This window comes from Sinocyclocheilus anshuiensis, unplaced genomic scaffold, assembly GCF_001515605.1.
Source record: "Sinocyclocheilus anshuiensis isolate Anshui unplaced genomic scaffold, SAMN03320099.WGS_v1.1 scaffold966, whole genome shotgun sequence".
Classification (NCBI taxonomy): domain Eukaryota; kingdom Metazoa; phylum Chordata; class Actinopteri; order Cypriniformes; family Cyprinidae; genus Sinocyclocheilus; species Sinocyclocheilus anshuiensis.
In genome coordinates, this window is record NW_015540909.1 from 324,764 (window position 1) to 347,535 (window position 22,772).

The window sequence follows — 22,772 nt, forward strand, 5'->3', positions numbered from 1 at the left end:
ACTCTGCACTCAAAGAAAGGCAGAGATATTTTGTCTATTACAAAAAAGATAAATAAATAAATACTTGTACTACTAGTAGTAGTAATATTTATTATTATTTTTATTATTATTATTGTATTATATTTTTTTATAAATATAAATAATTTTTACAAATTCCTAAGTCACTATGCATTCAAAGAAAGGTAGAGATACTTTGTCCCTGAGTAAATACACACATACGCACGAGCACACACACATTCAGAGATTATTCGACCACATCACTAGATGGTGCTGGACAGCTGCTGAAATCTTTAGTAGAGTGACACACTGCTTGTACATTACATAGTTTTTATTGTGGGCAGTAGCTACTGTGTGTAAAACAATGAGGTTAGTAATGTACTTTAACATTAGAAGCTGAAAATTGACACACAGTCCCCGCCCATTTAATCATCATCTCATTTGATGCACCAATGCCACACTGTCATCTATATGCACACAAGTCACATTAAAGACGAGGTTCACTTAAATTGAAATGTGTGTGACATTAGCATTCTGTAGAGCCATTACCTTTTTGGCTTGCTGTACCTCCTCTGTGGACTTGGATCTATTTTTTACTGTCTGTTTTTGTGGGTAGATGGTGGACACCTTGGGGGAATGAAAATAATATGGGTTAAGGCTAGAAAATCTTCTGCTTGCACAAATGGAACATCTGTGTTTTCTATTAGGACAGCTTCCTCTGTATTCTGTGATGCTCGCTGCATTTGGTTCAGTCTCCACTCACTTTGTTCTCTGTCCTTTCCATGTCTCGACTTTAGGAGGGAAATCAGCTGTGTCTCTAGATAATGTAGTCAACGCTATTGGTTATCTGAAAATATGAAAGAGATATAGAGAACAACAACATTAGCCATGATAATACTTCACAAAGACAGTCTTCATCGCTGAATGTCACTCTTTTGTTTGATAGGATGATAACTGTAATTGGTCCACAGAGATTATGGGTCTTCTTTAGAAGCCTGGCTCATTTTCACAACTTTTTGTATCAAGTCTCTGTTGAATATTTGTCACCGAACAAACCAATTCCAAATTGCTTCTGGTGGGAATCCCATGGCAAGGTACTGTAGGCGTAGCTGAGAATGAGACATTTGTGAGGTAAAAAGGCACCCTTGAAAACACGTCAACAGAAACCTGAATTTGAATATCCCAAAACAACAATATTTTACATTTTCTAAAAGTGTTGTCATGTTGTTTTAGATGTTTGAATGGTGCCTACATCCATTTCTTTATTTATGTATTTATTTTTATTTATTTATTCATCTTTGTGACCCAGATGCTGCTCGGTTTTATTACAGGTTATTCACTAAATGTTAAACATCACTCATTTTATTATTCTAGTAAAGATTTTAATAAACCATTGCTCCATTTAATTTATGATTTGTGCTATACGATCCAAAATTTGGAGCAGAACAGTGAAGTGAATGCTCACTGGATCATCTCTGAATAAAGGACCCACTTTACCAAAAAAAAAAACAAGCTTTTGAAGCAGAAATAAGCTTGTGACTAGCTTAGGTATTTTTCTTTCTGCACACATCATATCTTAAACTGCTTGTGTAGAAATATTGATGTTTGCTAAATGCATTTATGAATGCCATCTCAGCTTCAAATAAATAATCTCTGCATGGGCTTGTTCTGTTTATGAGATCATCTGAACCTCCATTGTTATTGATGGCTCAGAACCTTGACTGCACAAATGCCTTTAATAATCTCAGGCTTTGGCAAACTAAGCCTAGGCTGACTGCATCTATTTGCTGTGTGCTTAGTCTTTCCTTTCACTGATATGACTCATCAACACTTTTCAAACCTCTTCAGCTGCAAACACATGGTAGCTCATATATTGGCCAATGCATAGACAGAGCTTTCAAGCAAAGCAGTGGAGATACAATATAATATGATGAATCCAAGGCAAGCAGTTTATAAAACAGCACAATTCCATAGTACAATTCCTCTTGAAGTACAGTATGCACAAAAAAAAAGAAATAAAGACATATAATACAGCAATTTGTCATTCTTATTTTTTCAAGATAATTTAAGTTAGGGTTAACTTCAATCATGACAACTTACAGAATCGTTTTAGCATGTTAATAGATATGACAATGTTAATGTATTTGGTTTTGGTGGACTAGATCTGCTAAAAACACTGCTACAAGTATGGACTTGCAAATGGTAATAGAGACAGAGATGTGTGAGCATGTAAGATATACTGCTGCTGCATAAATAGGCATACATAAATCCCATAGCAGTTCCAGACAGGTGGAGCTGGGGGAGGTGGAGGATTTCAGAGAAAGTTGTGCAATTGGCTGCAGAATCAGAAGCGACCAATTAGCTTCAGCCATGTGGTAAATGACTTGATAGTTACAGTAACATATTACATTTAAAGGACCCATCAATCTGCGGTGACTAATCTAATTAAATTCAATGTTCATGCAGTGTGATAAAACATAGTACAAAAATAGTACAAGAATACAAGTGCAAATATTGAAAGTTCTCATTAATTTTATGTGAGGTCAGCATGTACGTGTCAATAATTACTTATTAATTACTTATTTATTTGGTAAATTATTAATTAATATTATACATGTATATTCTATTCATTAATTATAATTGACATAGAATATTTATAATATTAATCATTTATAACAATAATATTAAAACAATATCAATTTCTTTACTGTCAGTTATTATTATTGTTGTTGTTGTTGTTGTTAGACAAAATAGTTTTAGAGGAACTATAAATTGTCACCCTGCAGGCAATGTTGCCAAGTCTGCAGTTTTCCTGCGGAATTGGGCTAATTTAACACTGTTGCCGTGGCTTGTTTTTCATGTCCGCAGGTTGAAGCACCCCAATAACGTGATATTTAGCGACTGGAATGTGAATTTTACATAGGGTACCCCTCCAAAAAATGTGTATTTTTCCCCACAGAATGAGTTTTTTACCTGTGGACCCCCCTCGAAACGTGATTCTGCTAGTTTTGAGTAGCAATTGGACAGGTTTTGTTGTGAAAACCTGGCAACCCTGCCTGCAGGACACTTGAAATGTCACATCAACTAGAAAAAGACCACCAGCTGAGGCGAGTCTGACCTCAAATATGAGATTGGTGCAAATGTCAGCACCTAGAAGACAGCAGATGGTGACTCATCAAACCATCAGCCCTGTTGCACGCATGTGTACTTGCTGGCAGGAGAGAGACTACGAAATAGAGATATAGATACATAGATAAATAGAGAGGGCGAGAGTGTTTTAAAATGAGATGCAACTATTAAGCGAGAGAAAATATAAAAATAAAATTGCCTCCATTTTCCTCCTGCATCTCAGTTCAGAATTGTGTTGTATATATCCTTAAAACAGAATCCTTAATCAGTATTCAATAGTTATTCTAAACAAGAGCATGGCACGGAAGCAGCTATTCAAAATCTCACCCAGGACTGAGGCCAATTAGGACTCTACAGCTCTTACGACTGCATCACCGGACGGTATTACCATGGCAACAAGCCGGTACCAGAAGCCTGGCAGATGAAGGAACGACTGTGAAGGGCGGTGTCCCTCCAGGGTGGGTTTAAATTACAGGGACCCCTGTCTCAAAATGTGATTTTTCATCTTTCGAAACAGAGCAAGGTGAACTTTGTGCCTGTGCAGAGTGTTCTGGAGAACGGTTGCAACAATGCGGTTTGAGTTTATTCAAATTAGTAATAGAAAATGATTAGCTTGACTCATTTAAGTTGCCTGACCTCACCTTACCTTTTGATTACACTGAATCATTCAAGTTGTTTAAAATAGTCGTTATTTTGTACTTTTCATCTCTGTCATGAACAATTAACTGGCAGATGAGTCAAGACAATTATGTTCCATAAACCAAGCCAACTAAATCTAATGATTCATCTCAGATCAGTTTTGAACATGTTGTGCACAAACCCTGAATTGTTGTGAACAGAAAACATCTATTAAAATTGGAAGAGTAAGAAGGATAATCGTCGCAATCTAATACATCACAGGAAATCCGTTTTATGAGTCACTATGAGAAATTTACCCCAAATTTTACAAAGTTTATAACTTTAGTTTTAGAGTTTCCATTTTATATTTAAATCAATTGTAGGACTGTGGGACAGCACTATACTATACACATACACTTTTTTTTTTTTACCTCATAATGTTTAATTAAAATGTCATTACTGAACCTTCTAGTAAAACTGACAGACTCTCTCTGGTGTGTGTATGCAGAACTGTCTGATATAACAACAGCACCAAAACACTTCTGTGCATAGCTTCTAATAATTTTTTTTTTAGATTTTGACTCCTTAACTACATATTAGCCAAGGTTAGATTGACAGTTTAACATCATATAGCATCTCACATACTTTACATGCATTTCATACTTGAGAAAGAATGACACAGTACATTTTAACAAGCAAATTTACATAATATCTTTAATAATATATACACATCATATGATTAATTTGGCTAATCTGAATGAACTCTGTGGGAAGTGGGGTGCAGCTGTGGTGTGTCTGGGTCTAGCTACAGTGTAGGGGACAATTGTCGCTAAAAGGATAGTAAAACTTGAAGTCACCTACATTGTGGTGACTGGCTAATTTTCCCCAAGATGGAAAACAGCTACATAGCAGGCAAAATAACATCTTAATGAAACTGAAAAAGGTTAAGTGTAGGGTTAGGGGATATGACATATCATTAGCTCAGTATTAAAAACAACAAAAGCCGATGGAAAGTCCCCAGTGTGAAAGAAGAACAAGTGTGTGCGTGCGTGTGTGTGTGTGTGTGTGTGTGTGTGTGGCAGACTCTCTGTTTTTGATTGAACTGTTCTGCTTCTGACACACACAGGGTTAAGATGACATCAACACCCTAGACTAAAAAATAATTAATTTTTAAAATAAATAAATTTTAAAACCAAAAAAATACAAATCTGGTGCATAAGCTGCAATCAGCATAAAAACTAAAATAAACGAAACATTACATATTGGAGTTTGTTAAAGTGGACTTACCTTGAAAAAACCTGTTGTTATTTCAGTGTACACTCATTGAGGACAGACACGCAATTGTGCAGCACTGTTCTGCTTGAAACAACACAAACAAGACCTTTAAAAACGAGTTAGAACAGTAGCAATCGTATCCTCACAAAGACATGCTCAGTGATGTAAGGCAGAATCCTCACCTCACAGATTCGCCTCCCTCCCTTCAGTCTTCTTTCTCTCTCTGCCTTCCCATCCCTTCTCTTCTCTCGTTCGCTCTCTCTCCCTTTCTCTTTCTTTCTGTCTGTGCCTTAGCTTGGGGGCTGGTCATCTGATTGAGTCTGATTACTTCGCTACACAATGTCCATTCAGAGACCATAAAATAATGTCCCTGATGAAGACTTTCCTGAGGACAAGGTGCCCTAGGGGAAAATGTGTGTGTGTGTGTGTGTGTGTGTGTGTCTGTGTGTTTGGTTTGTCTGTGTTATTAAAGCCTAGGGAACCATCAGCATCAAGTTTACTAGCTGAGTACACTCCATGCATTAGCTCCTTCTCCCTCCCTGCCTCTATTTTACCTCCTTCCATTTCTGTCATTCTCTCTTTATTCACCCCGGGGCAGTTGCATGTCTTCAGAACACACCATGAGTAAGCGAAACCAACAAACCTCGAGAGCTCCTCACAGAAGCCCAGACATTATCAATCTTTTAAGCCATTAAAATCATAATGAAATTAAAAATGATAGTATTTAATTTAGGTTCATGTGTTATTGTGGACGCAAAATACTGTTTTTTTATAATCTTTCAACAAAATGTAATCAATTGAAACAATCTCTGAATTGTTTTCCCTATTTGGATTATGTCACTTGTGACGCACAGTCTAATGTTAACTATTCCATTCAGGAATTCTATACTAGGAATACTATACTTTTCTAAAACCAAACTCTGCAGGACAGTGGCCCACTAGGAACAGATTTGGACACCCCAAGACTAAATAAAGAATGACCACTGCCCACCGTACCATTTACAGAGGCTAAGGCTGTTGTTGTTATATCTCGGAACAGTTAATGCGGTTATATGGTTTAGGAAGTGAGATTATATTCTGCATACCAATGCATAAAACTGTATTATCTGTTAAATTAAATATTGTAAAAGTTATGGTAATAAAAGCAGAATATATCTGCAAACAGCAATTCAAGGTCAAGCACTGAAAGCACAGCAAACACAACAAATACAGCAAGCATGGAAATTACGGTAAGCACAACAAGCATGTCAAATGTCACAGGAAACAATCCGAGGGACTGCAATGTGCATCTCAAAGGCACAAAAATGCATAAGGTTTTGTATAGAAATGCAAAGCAGGACTGTTATTTTATGCTCAGAACTATCTGAAGCTGCACCAAACAGGAACTGATTTTAGACAAAAGTGTAAACGATTTGTAGAAGTAGCGAAAACAAAATTGTTTTTCATAATGTATACCTAAAAGTAGTGGACCAGCAAAATGTTGGAAAATGACATGTGAGATATCATCGGAATCAGCATAAATCAAGAAATATAATATCACAAATGACATTTTGTACAAAGTTTTCAAAAGTTATAAGCGTTTTTGTTAAAGCCTTATATCTTTTGAATAGTAGTTGCCGCTGTCTGTAAACATCTCAGGTACCTTCAGGACATGCTGTCAGTGAACCCCACCAAAGCTCATGATTTTCTGACAAATATTTCAAAAGTTTTTGCCCCCCATCCCTTGACCTGTTTGAACAAAAAGTAACATCAAAATTCTGTTGTGTGGCTCAGATTGGATCAAATTTGAAGAAGTGTGAAAAATGGAATACAGTACATTTTAAAATGGCATGTAATATTGAATTTGATCATCTTGAGGAGAGTAATCAGGTGTACTAAAACTGTATTTCTAGAATAAAGGCTTCAAAAGTTATAACCATTGGAAAATATAATTTTTGAACTGGTGGTGGCACAATAAAGTAGGTCTTAGAGACCCCAAAGTTGGTCATATTACTCTTCATTACAACCACTATAATTGTGCCATTTTTCATAATTTTCCTATGTACTTTTCATAGAGCTGCCATTGACTCCAATTCGGGAGGAATAATAAGACAACTAACAGAAACTTACATCACCTTCGGTGCTTGGCCCCTAATTACAGAACCATTGGTACATTAGATGCACTCAAGGGTGAACTTGAGCCTCCATAACTCAAGTCATTCTGGTATGGAACCCTACTTTTCATGATCCAATCAAAAAAAAAAACACATCAGAAAAAAAATCAAATCTCCTTTGTTTTTCAAAAATATCCTGTTTCACCCAGAAATGTTACATTAAGGAAACTGTTAAAGTCAATAAAGACCTAAAATATTTATGTAAATTTTTACATACACTAATATGTTTTTAATATTAAAGGCAATTTCATACATTTATAAATTAAAATGAATCCAGCCTAATAAATGCTTAAAAACTGTTCATTCTTGATAACTAATGCAATAGCTAATGTGTTACCTTTAAGCCAAGTACGCAATGTCTTCATGTACACAGAATGTATTTTTGTTATGTGAATCATTTTCAAATAAATACAAGCAGCTGGACAATAACATGTGCAGAATTACATCTACTGTAAACAATATTTCATATCATTGCTTTTATCAAAAAAAAGCCTAATGACAATTGTCCATCATCAAAGACTGCCATGTTCACATTGCTGAAACATTATTCTCTATTTTTCATGCTCCAGTGTGACAGATCATTGAAGCAAAAGATGTAACAGGTCCGTTTAGCTCACACCACAGTTTCTCGAGCTGGGTTTGAGCACTCATTCTCTGATTGTTCCTTCCCTAATGTTTCTGATCGTACTGCAGGAGAATCCACTTCGAGAGACCCCATACTGGAGCAGGGCTCTTCCAGTGATCTGTTTGTCTCAGCTTCCTCCACTTCTTCCAAGGGTAACTGGAGGAACTGAGGCAGCATTAGATGTTCTTTCTTCAGCTGGCCTCGCTGATCATCAGCACTGCAGCACTGAGCTCGGTTTAACAACTCCACCAAACCTGAAAGTCCCAATACATTTAGATGAGCAGATTGGGTGAAAACCAAGAGAAAAGAAATGAGATAATCATCATTTACCCTCCATGTCATAGGTTCTCCTCAATCCAGGGTTCTTCTGCCGAGCAGCTGATCTGGAAATCCCTGGAGGGAACATGTTTGCATCCACAGCACCTCTCCGATCCTGGTGACAGATGCATAAGATGTTAGACCGCAAAGAAGGAATGAAGAATATCAAGATATTGAATTCTGCTATCCTAAAGCAGTAGACTCACTTGTAATGAAGTAGGTGAGAAGTTCCCTTTGGGGCTGCTGGCCTGATCAACACCTGCCAGAGAGAATTCAGTTTTCACCTTAGAATGAGCTGTTTTAACAAGACTGATTCCAGGGAAGAAAAAGGAATCATAATTTCCCATTGTAGAAATATTGATAAATTCCATCTGTATATCACATTTAATGTAATCGGGTCTAGTGTGGGACAGGTTTAGTGCTGTACAGGGCCCACAACAACAACACAAATGGAAGATGACGTTCTCCACAAAGCAGGGAGTGGAACACAAATCACATAGATCATTGTCTGTTCATTCAAGCTCAAAGGCAAATTCCAAGGTTCTATCTATCTATCTATCTATCTATCTTTCTATCTATCTATCTATCTATCTGTCTGTCTGTCTGTCTGTCTGTCTGTGAAACCTGACAGATGTAGAATTTAAAATATAATTTTTATACCTTTATCTAGAATTAGTGTCTTATTGGCCAGAGAGGTGACTTCTGTGTTCATACTTATTATCTGTCCAGTTCCACTCTGAAAATAGAGAACAGAAATGATAAAACATGTTAGCACATGACTGACATAATGGCTGAATCAGACAGATCAATGTAATTTATAATAGAATTAATTAATTCATAATTTGGTTACTTTACATTCGGTATATATGAAAAACATGATGTTAGAGTGAGAGCCTTCAGTTGTGCAGGCTCTATTCTCTTATTCTCTTTATTCTCATATTGTGAAAAGAATTGTTTTGAACTGAAGCTACTATACATTACAATAATGAATACTATAGAGCATCTAGAGGTTTCTTCTGCATTATACATGTATTGCGTTTTTCTGGGTTGTGTGTGGGGGCTTTGATGGACATAAAAACATTAAATGATTTGATCAGTACTGGGTCAGTCCTACTTTTGCAGCTGCAGTTTAATAACTAGAGAAACCGGAAAATCGGTCAATGTCTCCCTGCATATTTGTGGTCCATCAGAAAAGGTCAAACTATTAACTTTCAACAAAGAATGAAATGGCTGTTCCGGTCACTCTAGGCCTCCCCTCACCATGCTGACAATGGCGTCCTGTGACCTGAGGCGGTATTTGTTAAGCATTGCCGCGAGGGCATCCTGCAGGGTCTTATTGGACTTCACCACAACGGCCATCGTCTTTCCTGTGAAGGCTACCTTCACTCTGTACAAGAAACATAACACAAACACATGTGCACATAACAGATTGTTTGGGTCCACCCAAAAAATCATTTATCTACCCTCTGTGGTTCCAAACCTGTATTACTTCTTTCTTCTGTGCTCTGTGAATCACAAAAGGCATTTTGACGAATATTGGTAACTAAACAGTTTCTATTCACATTGACTTTAATTGTATGGACAAAAAGTACAATGGAAGTCAACAGGAACTGAACATTTTTAGTTATCAGCATTCTTCAAAGTATCTTCTTTTGCTTACAGCAGAAGAAGCCATACAGGTTTGGAACAACATGAGGGTGAGTAAATGATAACAGAATTTTGGGTGGACTATCACTTTAGCACGTTTTTTTTGCACAAAATTATATTTTTATTAAAACATTTTGTTGTTGTTGTTTTTTCTTTCTCTAGCACTCACGCAAATGTGACCCTCAGTTCCAAAAACACCTGCTGGTCTTTCAGCACAGAGCTGTCCTGGTCCAGTGACAGTGGTTGCTATACATAACACCCAATGGGAAATAACAATAAAAAATGAACACATAAAATAAAATAAAAATTTTAGATTTGAAAAGAAATTCATACATAGGCATATTTTTTATTTGTCTATAAAAACATTATATAAAAAGGTTTTTAGGCTCATGACAAACAAAATTCAGTAAAATGTGTCCATATTCTGACTGGTAATGCACATGTAAATGTTTCACACTTCTTACTTTGTCTTTGCCATGTAGATAAATAATGATGTCTGACAGAGGAAGGCCTCTTTTTTCACACAATCCGGTGAGCATGTTGCGGATGGTGACGCCAGGTCGGGCTGGGGTCAGAGAAGCTGTACCATCAGGCAGGAAGACACAGCAGTACTTATCTACCCTTCCGTCTGCAGAGCGTGCCACTAATTTCTCAACCTGCGACAACAGTATTGATATGAGCTGGTACTGATATGGCATGATATAATACTGGTATTAGTAGACTTTGTGGCAAGTTACCTCCGAACTCTTCACAAGTCCAGTCATGAAGTTGATAGGTGATTCTGGAAATGGCAGAGAACAGAGAATTTATTAGACCGTCTAAAGGCCTCTTCTTAGTTCAGTTTGTCCCATATTGACATCATAAATTCACCTCCCCAGGACGCTCTCTTTTCTTTGCGCTTGTCCTTTCCCATCATGCCTTGCAGATTGACTTTCCTCCTCTCTACCACGTCATCACCATCTACTGTTCCAGGCTTCACTTTTACCCTCTGGAAAACAACAAACTCATATGAATCTCTTATTAGGATAAAACATTTCTAATTTGCATATTTTGAGAAATGTATACCTCCTTAGTTCTATCGAATTTGACTTGCTCCTTGGGTGAAGTGCTGCTGGTGGGTTTTGTTGCTGTGATGGGTCTGCCACGAGAGTCCAGCCACGGCAGAGGCCTGCCCTCCACATTAGCTAGCATGCAGCTCTGATAGAGCTGTGAGCGCACGAAACGAGTATAGCTGTCAAACTTCATCAGTTTGAAGATCTGGAAGGGGGGAGAGGGAAAAGAGAGGATAGGATAGGTAAGGACACTTCTGTTCAAGAGGGAGTCAAAGGAGGGTAGGCTCTTGATTTGATTGCTTTTAGTAGCTCTGGATAATTGAGTCATGATTGCTGTCTGTTCTTAAACTAAAGTGGTTTGACTCACCCCATATGACACAACAAAAATGTCTTGGTCACTTTTTATTATATAATGGAAAAATATTTTCGGTATGACACATATCTTCTTTATTAAGCCTCACAAAAGAGCATATAGTCTTTTAGGTTTTTCACAGACATATGGTTTTTGATCCTGTTTCACCTGAGCAATGCAAAAATCTCTGCTGTTTTGTTGTCTTGTTGTTGAAAGCATTTGAAATTGATTGAAAAAGATACTTGAGATGGTGCCTGCTTGCAGTGAAGACAACTTTGTTGATTATAATGGTAATGCTCTAATTTTTCTAATTACATCATGTATATAGAGCATTTTAAATTGGGATGCACTGTCATGAGCAGGGGCTTCTAAATATTAACATAAAGATTGATTGATTGATTGATTAATTGATTGAGGTACCTCTGAAATTTGAAGTAATTTTTAGGGATTTGGTCTACCTGGTCTCATGGCAAAAACTTACCTGGGGGCACTTTTTCACAAGACGCGAAATTCATACCAATAAATACATATCACTGCAGTTTCCAAAAGAAATGAACACTGGAGGCAGTAAAACTCTGACACCTTTTAGTCCTTTTCACACACAGAGTTTTGATTAATAAAGCGTAATTTTCGCACAATTACTTGAAGAATATTATGTTATGACTTCAAAACAATTTTAATATGCTGGAAGATTTGAAAACTGATGCTTTTGAATGTTAGCATCCAACATATCCAGCTTCATATGTATGGGTTTTCATAGATGGTAGGTTTGTTCGGTAGCTCACGGAGTTCGGAGACGTACTTGAGAGGTGAGGAGCTCCGGTTCAAATCCCATGTGACTACGGTTCGACAAAACAGTTGAAATCTGCATATAAGGTAGTTCAAATGACACAGTTGCATCAATAAATGCGTTTTTATATCAGTTTTGCATTTGTTAACACTATCGGGTAGGTTTAGGGTTGGGTTTGGTGTAGGGCATATTTCCAACACGAACAGCAATACGTACCTATATCAACGTAATAAAAACGTGCCAGGGTTCACATATGAATATTGAACCCGTGTTTTAGCGCCACTCAGTGGACATTTCTCTTTGAAACTGCAGTGAAACGTGCAGTAAGGTAAGTAAAAACGATGTTGCAGAAAAGTACCGAGGTACGTATTTTTATGAGACCAGGTTGGATTTGGTGATACAACTTAACTACAACCAATAAAAAATGTATTCCTTGAATACAATGTAAAAACAGTATTGCTAATTTTTATACCAATATTCAATATGACAAAAAATGGCTAATTATAACCAATTAAAATTAAATAGACCTATTCTGCAAAGATGCAGTTTTTTTTTTGTCCTTTCTATTTCTTAACAACAGTAATAGAGCATTGACCGAATCTTCTCTATAATATGCAAAGTTCATTTATTAATTTTTTGTTCTTAATGATGAATTTTTTTGCTTGAGGTATGTTCCTGAAATTTAAAGTGATTTTAGGAAACGGGTGATACAACATTTTCCTCCTTCCTTTGTCCTCCTCCTCCCCCTCCTTCATCAACTCTAACAGCTGACGACTTTGCCACATTCTTCATTAATAAAATTACAAACATCAGTGCACAATTTGCCACACCACAAACTGTCAAACACATCTTACCAGCAAACATACACTCATTTTCATCCTTCTCTCCACTCTCTGAGGCAGAAGTCTCTAAACTCATCCTTTCCAATCATCCTACTACTTGTCCGCTTGATCCTATTCCATCTCATCTCCTTCAAGCCATTTCTCCTGCCGTTGTACCTGCACTCACTCACATCGTTAACACATCCCTTCACACTGGTGTTTTTCCCTCAACATTTAAACAGGCTCGTATAACCCCACTTCTTAAGAAACCCACTCTTAGCCCAACTCTTTTAGAGAACTACACACCGGTTTCCCTTCTACCTTTCATTGCAAAAACACTTGAACGAGTTGTGTTCAACCAAGTCTCAGCCTTTCTCACACAGAACAACCTCCTGGACAGCAACCAATCTGGCTTCAGAAGTGGACATTCGACCGAGACTGCCTTGCTTTCAGTTGTTGAAGCCCTAAGACTGGCATAGGCGGCTTCCAAATCTTCTATATTTATTTTGATGGATCTGTCTGCTGCTTTTGATACGGTGAACCACCAGATTCTCCTGGAAACAGTGGTTGAGGACCCTGCATTGTGGTATGACATCACATACCTGTTGTTGTGCTTTTTGAAAGATGTCAGGATGAGGATTTTGTACATCTTTCTCCTCAACTCGTACCCTGTCATCTATGTTGATGGGAGATGTTGCATTGCTGGACAGGAAAGTGTTATAAATTGAGGATGCCTCTTTCTTAAGCTAGAGTAAGAAAACATACATAATGTTTATGTTATTTATATGAATTAATAAAAAGAAAAAATGATAAAATAGTGGAGAGATATAAAATACTAATATTTACCTGCTCGGTTTGATGGACAGGTATCTTGCGAAACTTTTCACATGCCAGCCAGAACAAGATGTTCTCAGCACTGACCTCAGATTTCAGAAATCCCTGTGGTGAATACAGACAAATTTTTAATTTTGGGACACGCTAAGAATATGCCTCAAATCTGGATGAACTGCATGTGTTGGTGGGAATATACACATGATAATTACCATCACCTGAATTATTATTAAAAACAAGGCAACAATTACATTTCTGGTTCTACACTGTTAGACATTTCTGTAATTTCTACAGTTATTTACTGTATATCACCCAGTATAATACTGCAAATTCGCTTTACAGTAAATAACTGTAATACCCTTTGCATCATGGGAATTTTCTGTGACGTCAAACCCCACATACAGTGACTTACTGTATTTTTTAAAATTGCTGTATTCTACTGTATTTGCCGTAATGGCCTCTTTGGCACCATTCTATTGAGGTTGCTTTATTTTCCTAATTTCTCACATTTGGATTGACAAGATTTGACTTACACCGTGTCTACAACGCCGCAACAGCTTGGGACTGACTACACTGGATGTTACATCGCTTGTAATGATTGGAAAATCCGTTTGTCCTTCCTGTCAGAAACAGCGCGAGCGCTTGGAGTACATCAGTACGTCAGAAATATACCGGGGCATCACTGTACTGTCCGCATCCACTGTAGATAGTATAATTGGTTCTATATTGTCTTTTGCCAAGTCGCGCCGCGCCACTCGCGTCCGAGGAAGACACGGAACCAGCGCAGCAGCGCCGCGGGTTTTGCCCGGGGATGAACCCGCGAAAGTGGAAGAGTTCCGGAGAATATCTGCGCTGTGTGTCGATGCACCTTACAAGAGAATAAGCAAGGTAAAAAATATATGTACGTTTGTCTGTCTGTTTGTGTCAACATTTTTGCATTAAATGACTAAATGTATATGTAAATGTACAACTTACTTATAACAAAAAATAAATAAATAAATAAACTTGAATACACCAGAAGTATGTGTATTCAATAATTGCATGTGTAAAATAATTGCATTTTTTTTACTAATATTACATTTTTTTAATTATAACCTATTTTTAACATTAAATAGACCTATGCTGCAAAGAATCTGCTTTTTTCCTTTCTATTTCTTAAGAATAATAATAGAGCATTGATGAAAATTATAACATGCAGTGTTCAAGTCATGAAACAATTTTGATTAGCTGATTGGTTCTTTTAAGCTGGCAACACAGTCAATTTATCCTTCCTGTTTATGTTATTTATTTGCATCTTGACATGGTCCAGAATAGTATTGTGTGCAATGAGAATTTTCTTTAGCCCTCTTCCTCCCTAGCACCACCTGTCTACATCTTCTACGGGGTTCTCTCTATTGTATCTTGCAGCTTCAGCAGCATGTATCATAATTTCTGTAATTCTAAGCAGTAAGCCTTCACTCATGACAGCAGCAGTGTATCAAATTCACCAAGAGCAATCCTACCTACACTCCATTCTTATAGTTAAAATGCTGTTAAAATCAATTTCGACAGTTGTCATGATTGAAAGTTTTATAAAAGAAAAGAAAACCTATAGAGAAAGACAAATAATAATAATAATTTAAATTTTAACAATTCATTTAAGATAAGAAAGTTATTATAGTAACATTTACCCGTCAACATAACGGTAACAAACTTTACTATGGTACGCTGTGCTGTCGTTTCAAACGACTTTTGTTAGCTTATTGAATTACCGAATTAAAATTACTTTTAACGAGCAACGCTTATCTTGTATTAGCATTAAGTTAACTAATGTGAAATTTTGTTCAGGTGTTAGTAGTTAATGTTGGCCAGTAGCCTATTGAGAAGATAAAATCGTATGTTAGCTAGGTTAAACAAGATTTATGGCTAGCTGCCTTTGTAGTTTTAGAATTTGTTTGTTATAGTTTTTAACGGAATTTAAGATTTACTGCAGTTTTTGTATTTGTGTTTTAAAGGCAACTGCAATGAAGCATCAAGAAAGACATGAGTAGGCCAGCCACCCTGAGACTGATAATTCATGGTAAGAGAACAACTATGGTTTTGAGAGATTTGTATATTCTATTTGGGGTTTGCCTTTTAAAAGTGTGCCATTTCTACTTGTTTTTCAGAGAAGACATTCTGTCACTAACAAAGTGGATGGTGAGCAAAGGTGGTGGCCTCGTTTTGGAGCAGCACCTGGGTTTTGCAGATGGCTAAGTTTTCTTTGGCTGCTTATATTTTTTCCCCATTATGTTTCTGTAAGTTACTGTAAAAACCCTTTGAAATGTCTAACAGTGTAGCTGGCATCTCTGTTGGCCACCAAATGAAGCATTCACAGAGGTGTATCCATCTCAGAGCTCTCTCACCTAAACGCCTGAACATTTCCTTTCCCCCACAAGCTCTCTTCCAGCCCCCCCTTTGAAACATTCTACAACCTCCTCATTTCCCTATAATTACAGTGACTCATACTGTGGGCCAGGCACGTGCACAGGTAGGGCCCAACCTGTGCAGAGCACATGCCCTTTTTGCCCTTACACTCCGAAGTGCCCTTTTTTTGGTGATGGTGTTCTTTTTTTTTCCTTCAATAAATCAATGATATTGGTCACCCTTTACATCTGTCTGTCTGCTTTACAAATATTTAGCTAATGAAAGGTATTAAAAAGAGCTTGAGATTAAACCTTACGCTCAAACTGTCAGTAAACCTCATAACTCCACCCCCTCTATCTTGACTGAATGAATCAGAATCAGAATCAGAATCAGAAGAGCTTTATTACCAGCCCTGCTGTGGGCTGTTTTCCTCCTCACCTGCTTTTTTTTCTGATTTTACACATTTCACAATGAATTGGGGTTGAATTACTTGCTCTGCCTGGTTGGTAAACAAATGAGAGTGCCGAGCAACATGGCAGCAGCTCTCAGCAGCACTCTCTTTATTAAGAAGTGAGTAAGTACAGAACTGTATGACGTGTACACTTAGAAACTAGAAGCAAAGGCTTATTTCTACACCACTTCTGCTTTTGTCTGCTGAGTAAGATAGTTAGCTTGCTATATGTAATAGATGTTGGAAAACCAGCAAGCAGTGTTTTGAATTTTTATATATTTTTAAAAAATCAGCCAGTTTTTTAGGGCTGTCATTCAATTAAAAATATTAACTAAATTAATTGCAAGATTTGCTAAGTTGCCTGTAGCAGCAGTTTAAAGTGGTACGTCAACATTGAATTGCTCCATTTGCCTTTTGTTTTGTTTTTTTGTATTAAAAAGGACTAAATTAATGCATAAAATTGACAATCTTAGACATTATACATAGTTCATTCCAGCATCCATCCTGCCCAGTTAACTCCCCAGACAGCAACCGGTTTCGGCCCAGATCCGGATTTCACACGGGCCAGATGTTGCTGTCTGGGTCGAGTGCTATTAGAAGAGCCATTTGTGAAATAAACCTTCACAGTAAACAAATCAATGTTTTCCCTTAAACCCCCTTGATATGTCGATAAATATTCACTCTCACTGCTGTGGCTATACGAATAGTGGTGCTTTACTCACTGTGAAGTAGCGTACGCCTGTTGGGTCCTCCAGGAGCCTCTCAAAGCTGACGGCCCAGCTGGCCACCTGACCCACCCCTCTGCTCCCTTCACTGGGCACGGTGGGCAGACTGGTGTTACTGCTGGAGTACTGTGATACTGACCGATCATCTGTTTCCAGTACATTCAGTTCTATCACCCATGAGACAAAGAGAATGCTAAAGAGCATTTATTATAAAATAAATGATTTTGCAGAAAATATATTAAATATTAACAGAATAAAAATCCACCAAGAACTTTAACTTTAACACACTTAAGTATACCTTTAAGTGTACTTTGTAATTGTGTCAAATTAAAATTGTACTTTAAAGTACATTTAAATCATAATGTTTTAATATTTTTTGTCATGCTACAAAAAGTACATTGTTTTATATGTTATATTCTAAAAGCACATGTAAAGTCATTTATAATCATTTTAACTGTAGTGTGTTTTTCGATATTACATGTAAAGTTAATATATTTGATATGTACTAAATTACAAATATATCTAAATACACTACACACTTTTTTTAAGGTAAGTGGTTGCAAACAATTTATTTTAGCTACATTTATATTAAAAAATTTTGAAAGTTAGTCAACTAAATTTGTTTATTTCAATTTAGCTAAAATAAAGTCATTGCAACCACTTACCTTAAAGGGTTAGTTCACCCAAAAATGAAAAATCTGTCATTAATTACTCACCCTTGTGTTGTTCGAAACCCGTAAGACCTTCGTTCATCTTCGGAACACAATTTAAGATATTTTTGATGAAATATAAGGGCTTTCTGACCCTCCCATAGACAGCAAGGTAACTACCACTCTACTGCGTCACTTGTGGATGCGCGTTCACCACAGTATCATGACGCGAGCGTGTGGCGGCGCTGACCCAGATCCGGTATCTTCAATTGTGTTCCGAAGATGAATGAAGGTCTTACGGGTTTGGAAGAACACGAGAGTGAGTAATTAATGACAGAATTTTCATTTTTGGGTGAACTAACCCTTTAAAAAAAATTCGTAAATTTACTGAATCACTTTGTTCAGTGCATGCAAGCTTCAAAAATATGACATTAGAGGGATAGTTTACCCAAAAATTGAAATTACTCACCCTCATGCCGTTCCAATCCCGTAAGACCTTCGTTCATCTTCGGAACACAAATTAAGATATTTTTGATGAAATCCAAGAGCTTTCTGACCCTGCAGACAGCAAGGGAACTACCACATTCAGTGCCCAGAAAGGTAGTAAGAACATCAAAATAGTCCGTGTAACATCAGTGGTTCAACCATAATTTTACAAAACTACGAGAATACTTTTTGTACACAAAGAAAGCAAAAATAATGATACCTCAAAGTATTCTCGTAGCTTCATAAAATTACGGTTGAATCACTGATGTCACATGGACTATTTTGATGATGTCCTTACTACCTTTCTGGGGCTTGAACATGGTCTATGCAGGGTCAGAAAGCTCTCGGGTTTCATCAGAAATATCTTAATGTGTGTTCTGAAGATGAACAAAGGTCTTTCGGGTTTGGAACGACACGAGGGTGAGTAATTAATAACAGAATTTTCATTTTTGGGTGAACTAACCCTATAAAGTAGATTTTAGTTTATCATAAATGTTAGGCAGAACACTTGAACCACATTTCAAAGACAATAGAATAAATTGTGAAATTACATATAAAGATGTAGGCCTACTTAAGTGGGTCAAAAAGCTCTATAAACTATAATATAATAAATATAATTCGTCTAACTGCCATCAACGTTCAGTTAAGTGTCTAAAAACTTTGCATTCAATTTACACTTAAGCATATTATTTTTTCATAATATTCACTTTGCTTAAAAGTGTGCTAAATTAGACTTTTTCACAAGGGTCTTTATCCATAAATGGTCTTTCAAAAAAAAAAGGTACAAAATCTGTCACTAGGGCAGTACCTTTTCAAAAGGTACACCTTTGTACCTGATTTACCCTTAAAAGGTGCATATTAATGGCATGAGAAATCAAATTTGCCTTGATCTTTTGGCATGCAAGAGGTCTTTGTACCATTAAAACATCCTTCAAATTTCATAGCTTAAAGGAGACATATTATGCCCCTTTTTACGATATGTAATATAAGTCTCTGGTGTCCCCAGAATTTGTCTGTGAAATTTCAGCTCAAAATACCCCACAGATCCTTTATTATATCATTTTGAAAATGCCTATTTTGAGTGGAAGCAGAAACACGCTGTGTTTCTCTTTAAATGCAGATGAGCTGCTGCTCCCCGCCCCCTTTTCCAGAATAGAGCTGCCCATTACAGCTTGTACCTGCTAAAATTGATTATGCTTGAATGCAAGTGTCGCATCGTGTCAAAAGCAAATAGAAATTACAATCACAGCCGCTATACTTGTCTACACTAGATACAGTATACAGATGCGCGTTAACTTTCTTACACAGTCCACGCGCTTGAGTCTGTCAATAAGAAAAATGGAGTGAAAGAACATTCGTTTTGACGCGTTTGGTTTAAACAGCTCGTTCTCGTCTTTGTACAGATATCAGAAGGATCCCAGTGTAAGGAACAAGTGGACAGTTCATTTTTAATGGCACTCCGGATCATGTCAGAGGATTGATCAGAGCATTTTGTTTTGTAAACGAGGCAAATTGTCATGGAGAGTTCACAAAGAAACATTTGTTGAAATAGGAAGCTGTACTAGATCTGACTGCAGCTGCATCACAAACCATAAGTAAAGGATTTCATAATGCTTTGTCTGGAAATTATCATTTTGACGTCAGCCAATCATAACAATTGCAGATTATTCAGAAGCCTTAAGGACACGCCCCTTAAAAACAGGTCATTTTAGAGAGAGGGTCAGAACGAGGGTTGAAAATAATAATTTTTTCCACATATTTATTTGTTTGGTTTTTTTGTGCAAAATCTTTATTAACGTTATAAGTAAACCTCAAGAAACCCCTTTAATACTTTAAATGTGCATACAGTATTAGTACCTCAAGTGTACATATTAGTACCAAAATAATACATATTAGTAACTTTTGAAGGGGTACCACCCCCGTGACATCTTTTGCACCTTTTTTCTGTAATGAAATAATGGTGTTTCTTAGTCTGGTAGTTAATTTTACATTGTTTCTAGGGTAACCATTTTCGTCATTTATGGTCATTAGATGAAGAAATTATGTATCAGATGGACTACCAGCTGGTAATTGACCTCGTAAGCCTTGATCAATCTGTCTAGGGGACAAGTAACAACCCACTACAATCTTCCAAAAACTTTAAACTCACTACAATCACTACAACAACTCACTACAATCTTCCAGAAACTTTCAATCTTGATCGGCTAATATTAAGCAGTTTTCTAACACGGACAAAAACAACACAATTTGACCAGATTCCAACTTCCAAGGAAAAAAAAGATTTAAATGTAATATTTTTTATATGCATGCTATAAACTTGAAATCAGAAAAAAAAAAAATTCTGTGGATCTGTCCCACTTTATCTGAAAAATTATATTACACCAAATATGTGACCCTGGACCACAAAACCAGTCATAAGGGTAAATTTTTTGACATTAGATTTATAATTCATAATCTGAAAGCTGCATAAATAAGCTTTCCACTGATGTATGGTTTGTTAGGATAGTACAATATTTGGCTGAGATACAACTATTTGAAAATCTGGAATCTGAGGGTGCAAAAAAATCTAAATATTGAGAAAATTGCCTTTAAAGTTGTCCAAATGAAGTTCTTAGCAATGCATATTACCATTCAAAAATTATATATTTACGGATAGGAAATTTACAAAATATCTTCATGGAATATGATCTTTACTTAATATCCTAATGATTTTTGGCATGAAAGAAAATTATTTTGGCATGAAGCAACAATTTTGACCCATACAATGTATTTTTGCCTATTGGATGGGTCACAATTATACCCAAGCGACTTATGACTGGTTTTGTGGTCCAGGGTCACATATGGTTTTGATATGGTCACATAGGAGAGTTTTGGTTTTACAAAAAGGCTATGAGTGTGAAGGTTTTATCAATGCTGAAAAATGTGCCAATTTTTACACAATTCATCTTATTTTAGGCTCTAATAACTGATGTTTTCTATTTTAATATAATGTCAAATCAAAAGCACTGCATATGATACAGTGAAAAAAAAAACAATGTACAAACATGCCATTCAGAGAATCTCAATATTTTGTCAACGGGCGCATGAACTAATTTAGCCCTGTTTTGTCTTCCTCAGGCTGTGGGAATGTGAGACATGCTAATTAATCAGCTCATCAATCTGACACTTTTTTTCTGTGCCATTCGTGTTTGTGCACTGCTAAACTGTCTCGGTAAATGCTACCGAAAAAAAAAACTGTTAATGATGCTTTCTACAGCTCTTCTTCCGTTATTCCGGCACTTCACTCGTCACTTGTTTTTGTGGCACTGAAATGCAGTTGAGGAATTTCCCAAGCATGAATTAGAGTCACACTGATGACTAGCATCAGGCGCTTGATGATTATACTGGTGCTATCTGTCGATGATTGTCCTCACTTCCAGACAGTCACATGACTTTCTATACCTCTGTCTGTCTGTCTGCCTGCCTACCTGTTTTTGCTCTCCCGGTCTCATTATGACACTTGAACAGAGAGAGGAAACTGATGTGGTTACACCTGCCCCCAAAAACCAAATGTAAACAGGTCAATGGTAAAGTGCTAAACCTAGATGTATGTTGAACCTAGATGTCTGTTCAGTAGCCACGTGGATAAAGTATGAAAACACAGTTTTCCCCTGCTGCCTTTCAAGATACATAATGGAGGGAAACATATCGTTCATCCTCCATTTCCCCTTTAAAAACCATTATTAAAGCATAACTCACCTCCATCTGAAACAGCCAGGGTCTGTGGGAAAATGAAATAATATTGATCAGAGTTGTAATAAAGTACACTAATCAAAAATATAGATGCTGGATCACGGCGTACAGTCAACTGTGGCATTTGAGACTCGGTTGAAGCACATTTCTTTGGAAATGAATGTCGTTTGATTCAATGCCTGCAGGCGATTGAGACAGACTGAAGGAAAGAGCTCTCCGCTCGCAAACAACAAAATGTGACACACAATTGGAGTCTGAGACAAAATGGCTGCTCATTTTCCCCCCAAATTGCATATTAACTGATATTATTGTTCTCTGATCTTCTCATTCGCAGAGGGTAATGTAGTAGAGCTTATATCTTCAATGATCTGCAGGAAAGAATCAAGCAGAAGTGCCAAAAAGACTTTTTAAAACTATTATTTTTTGCCCTGAATGAAAGAAAGTAGTTGCAACTCTACATTAGCTTGTTCAAGGCCACTTTTAGCCTTATAACCTGACCAGATAAGGTTACAAATAGTCAGCTCATTGTTACCAAGCACATTTTCATTATCATATTCATATTTTGTGGCAGTTCTCTGTTTGCACATACAAACCAACACACACCTTTACAGTGTCACGCCCTCTGAACATACCTTAAGTCCGTTGGATATCCCAATGTTGTTCCCTTTCAGAGACATATCCTTTGATTCTCATGAACTTTAGATTATTAATGAGTGCATGAGTGAGTTGTTTCTG

At 36.9% G+C, this 22,772-nt stretch overlaps 1 protein-coding gene and 1 long non-coding RNA gene across 3 annotated transcripts in view; both read right to left on the bottom strand.

Moving 5' to 3' along the window:
- LOC107689215 (uncharacterized) overlaps nt 1-5,242 on the bottom strand; it is a 6,553-nt gene extending 1,311 nt beyond the window's left edge. The window contains exons 1-4 of one of the 2 annotated variants that reach the window (XR_001634314.1): nt 5,202-5,242; nt 5,032-5,100; nt 761-844; nt 547-624 (exon numbers count right to left, since the gene is read on the bottom strand). This is a non-coding gene — a long non-coding RNA (uncharacterized LOC107689215). Of the gene's footprint in view, nt 1-546; nt 625-760; nt 845-5,031; nt 5,154-5,201 lie in introns of those variants that run through there. The other variant, XR_001634313.1, reaches the window with a different exon arrangement.
- Nucleotides 5,243-7,559: 2,317 nt separating this feature from the next.
- rgs14b (regulator of G protein signaling 14b) lies at nt 7,560-22,772 on the bottom strand. The gene is made up of 15 exons (XM_016487111.1): nt 22,670-22,772; nt 22,044-22,065; nt 17,167-17,336; nt 13,624-13,716; nt 13,380-13,523; nt 10,828-11,019; nt 10,633-10,750; nt 10,500-10,543; nt 10,227-10,418; nt 9,932-10,008; nt 9,376-9,502; nt 8,776-8,851; nt 8,322-8,374; nt 8,128-8,230; nt 7,560-8,051 (listed from the first exon to the last, which is right to left on the bottom strand). Exons 1-15 carry the CDS (start codon nt 22,712-22,714, stop codon nt 7,786-7,788), a joined length of 1,722 nt encoding a protein of 573 aa, XP_016342597.1. The 5' UTR covers nt 22,715-22,772; the 3' UTR covers nt 7,560-7,785.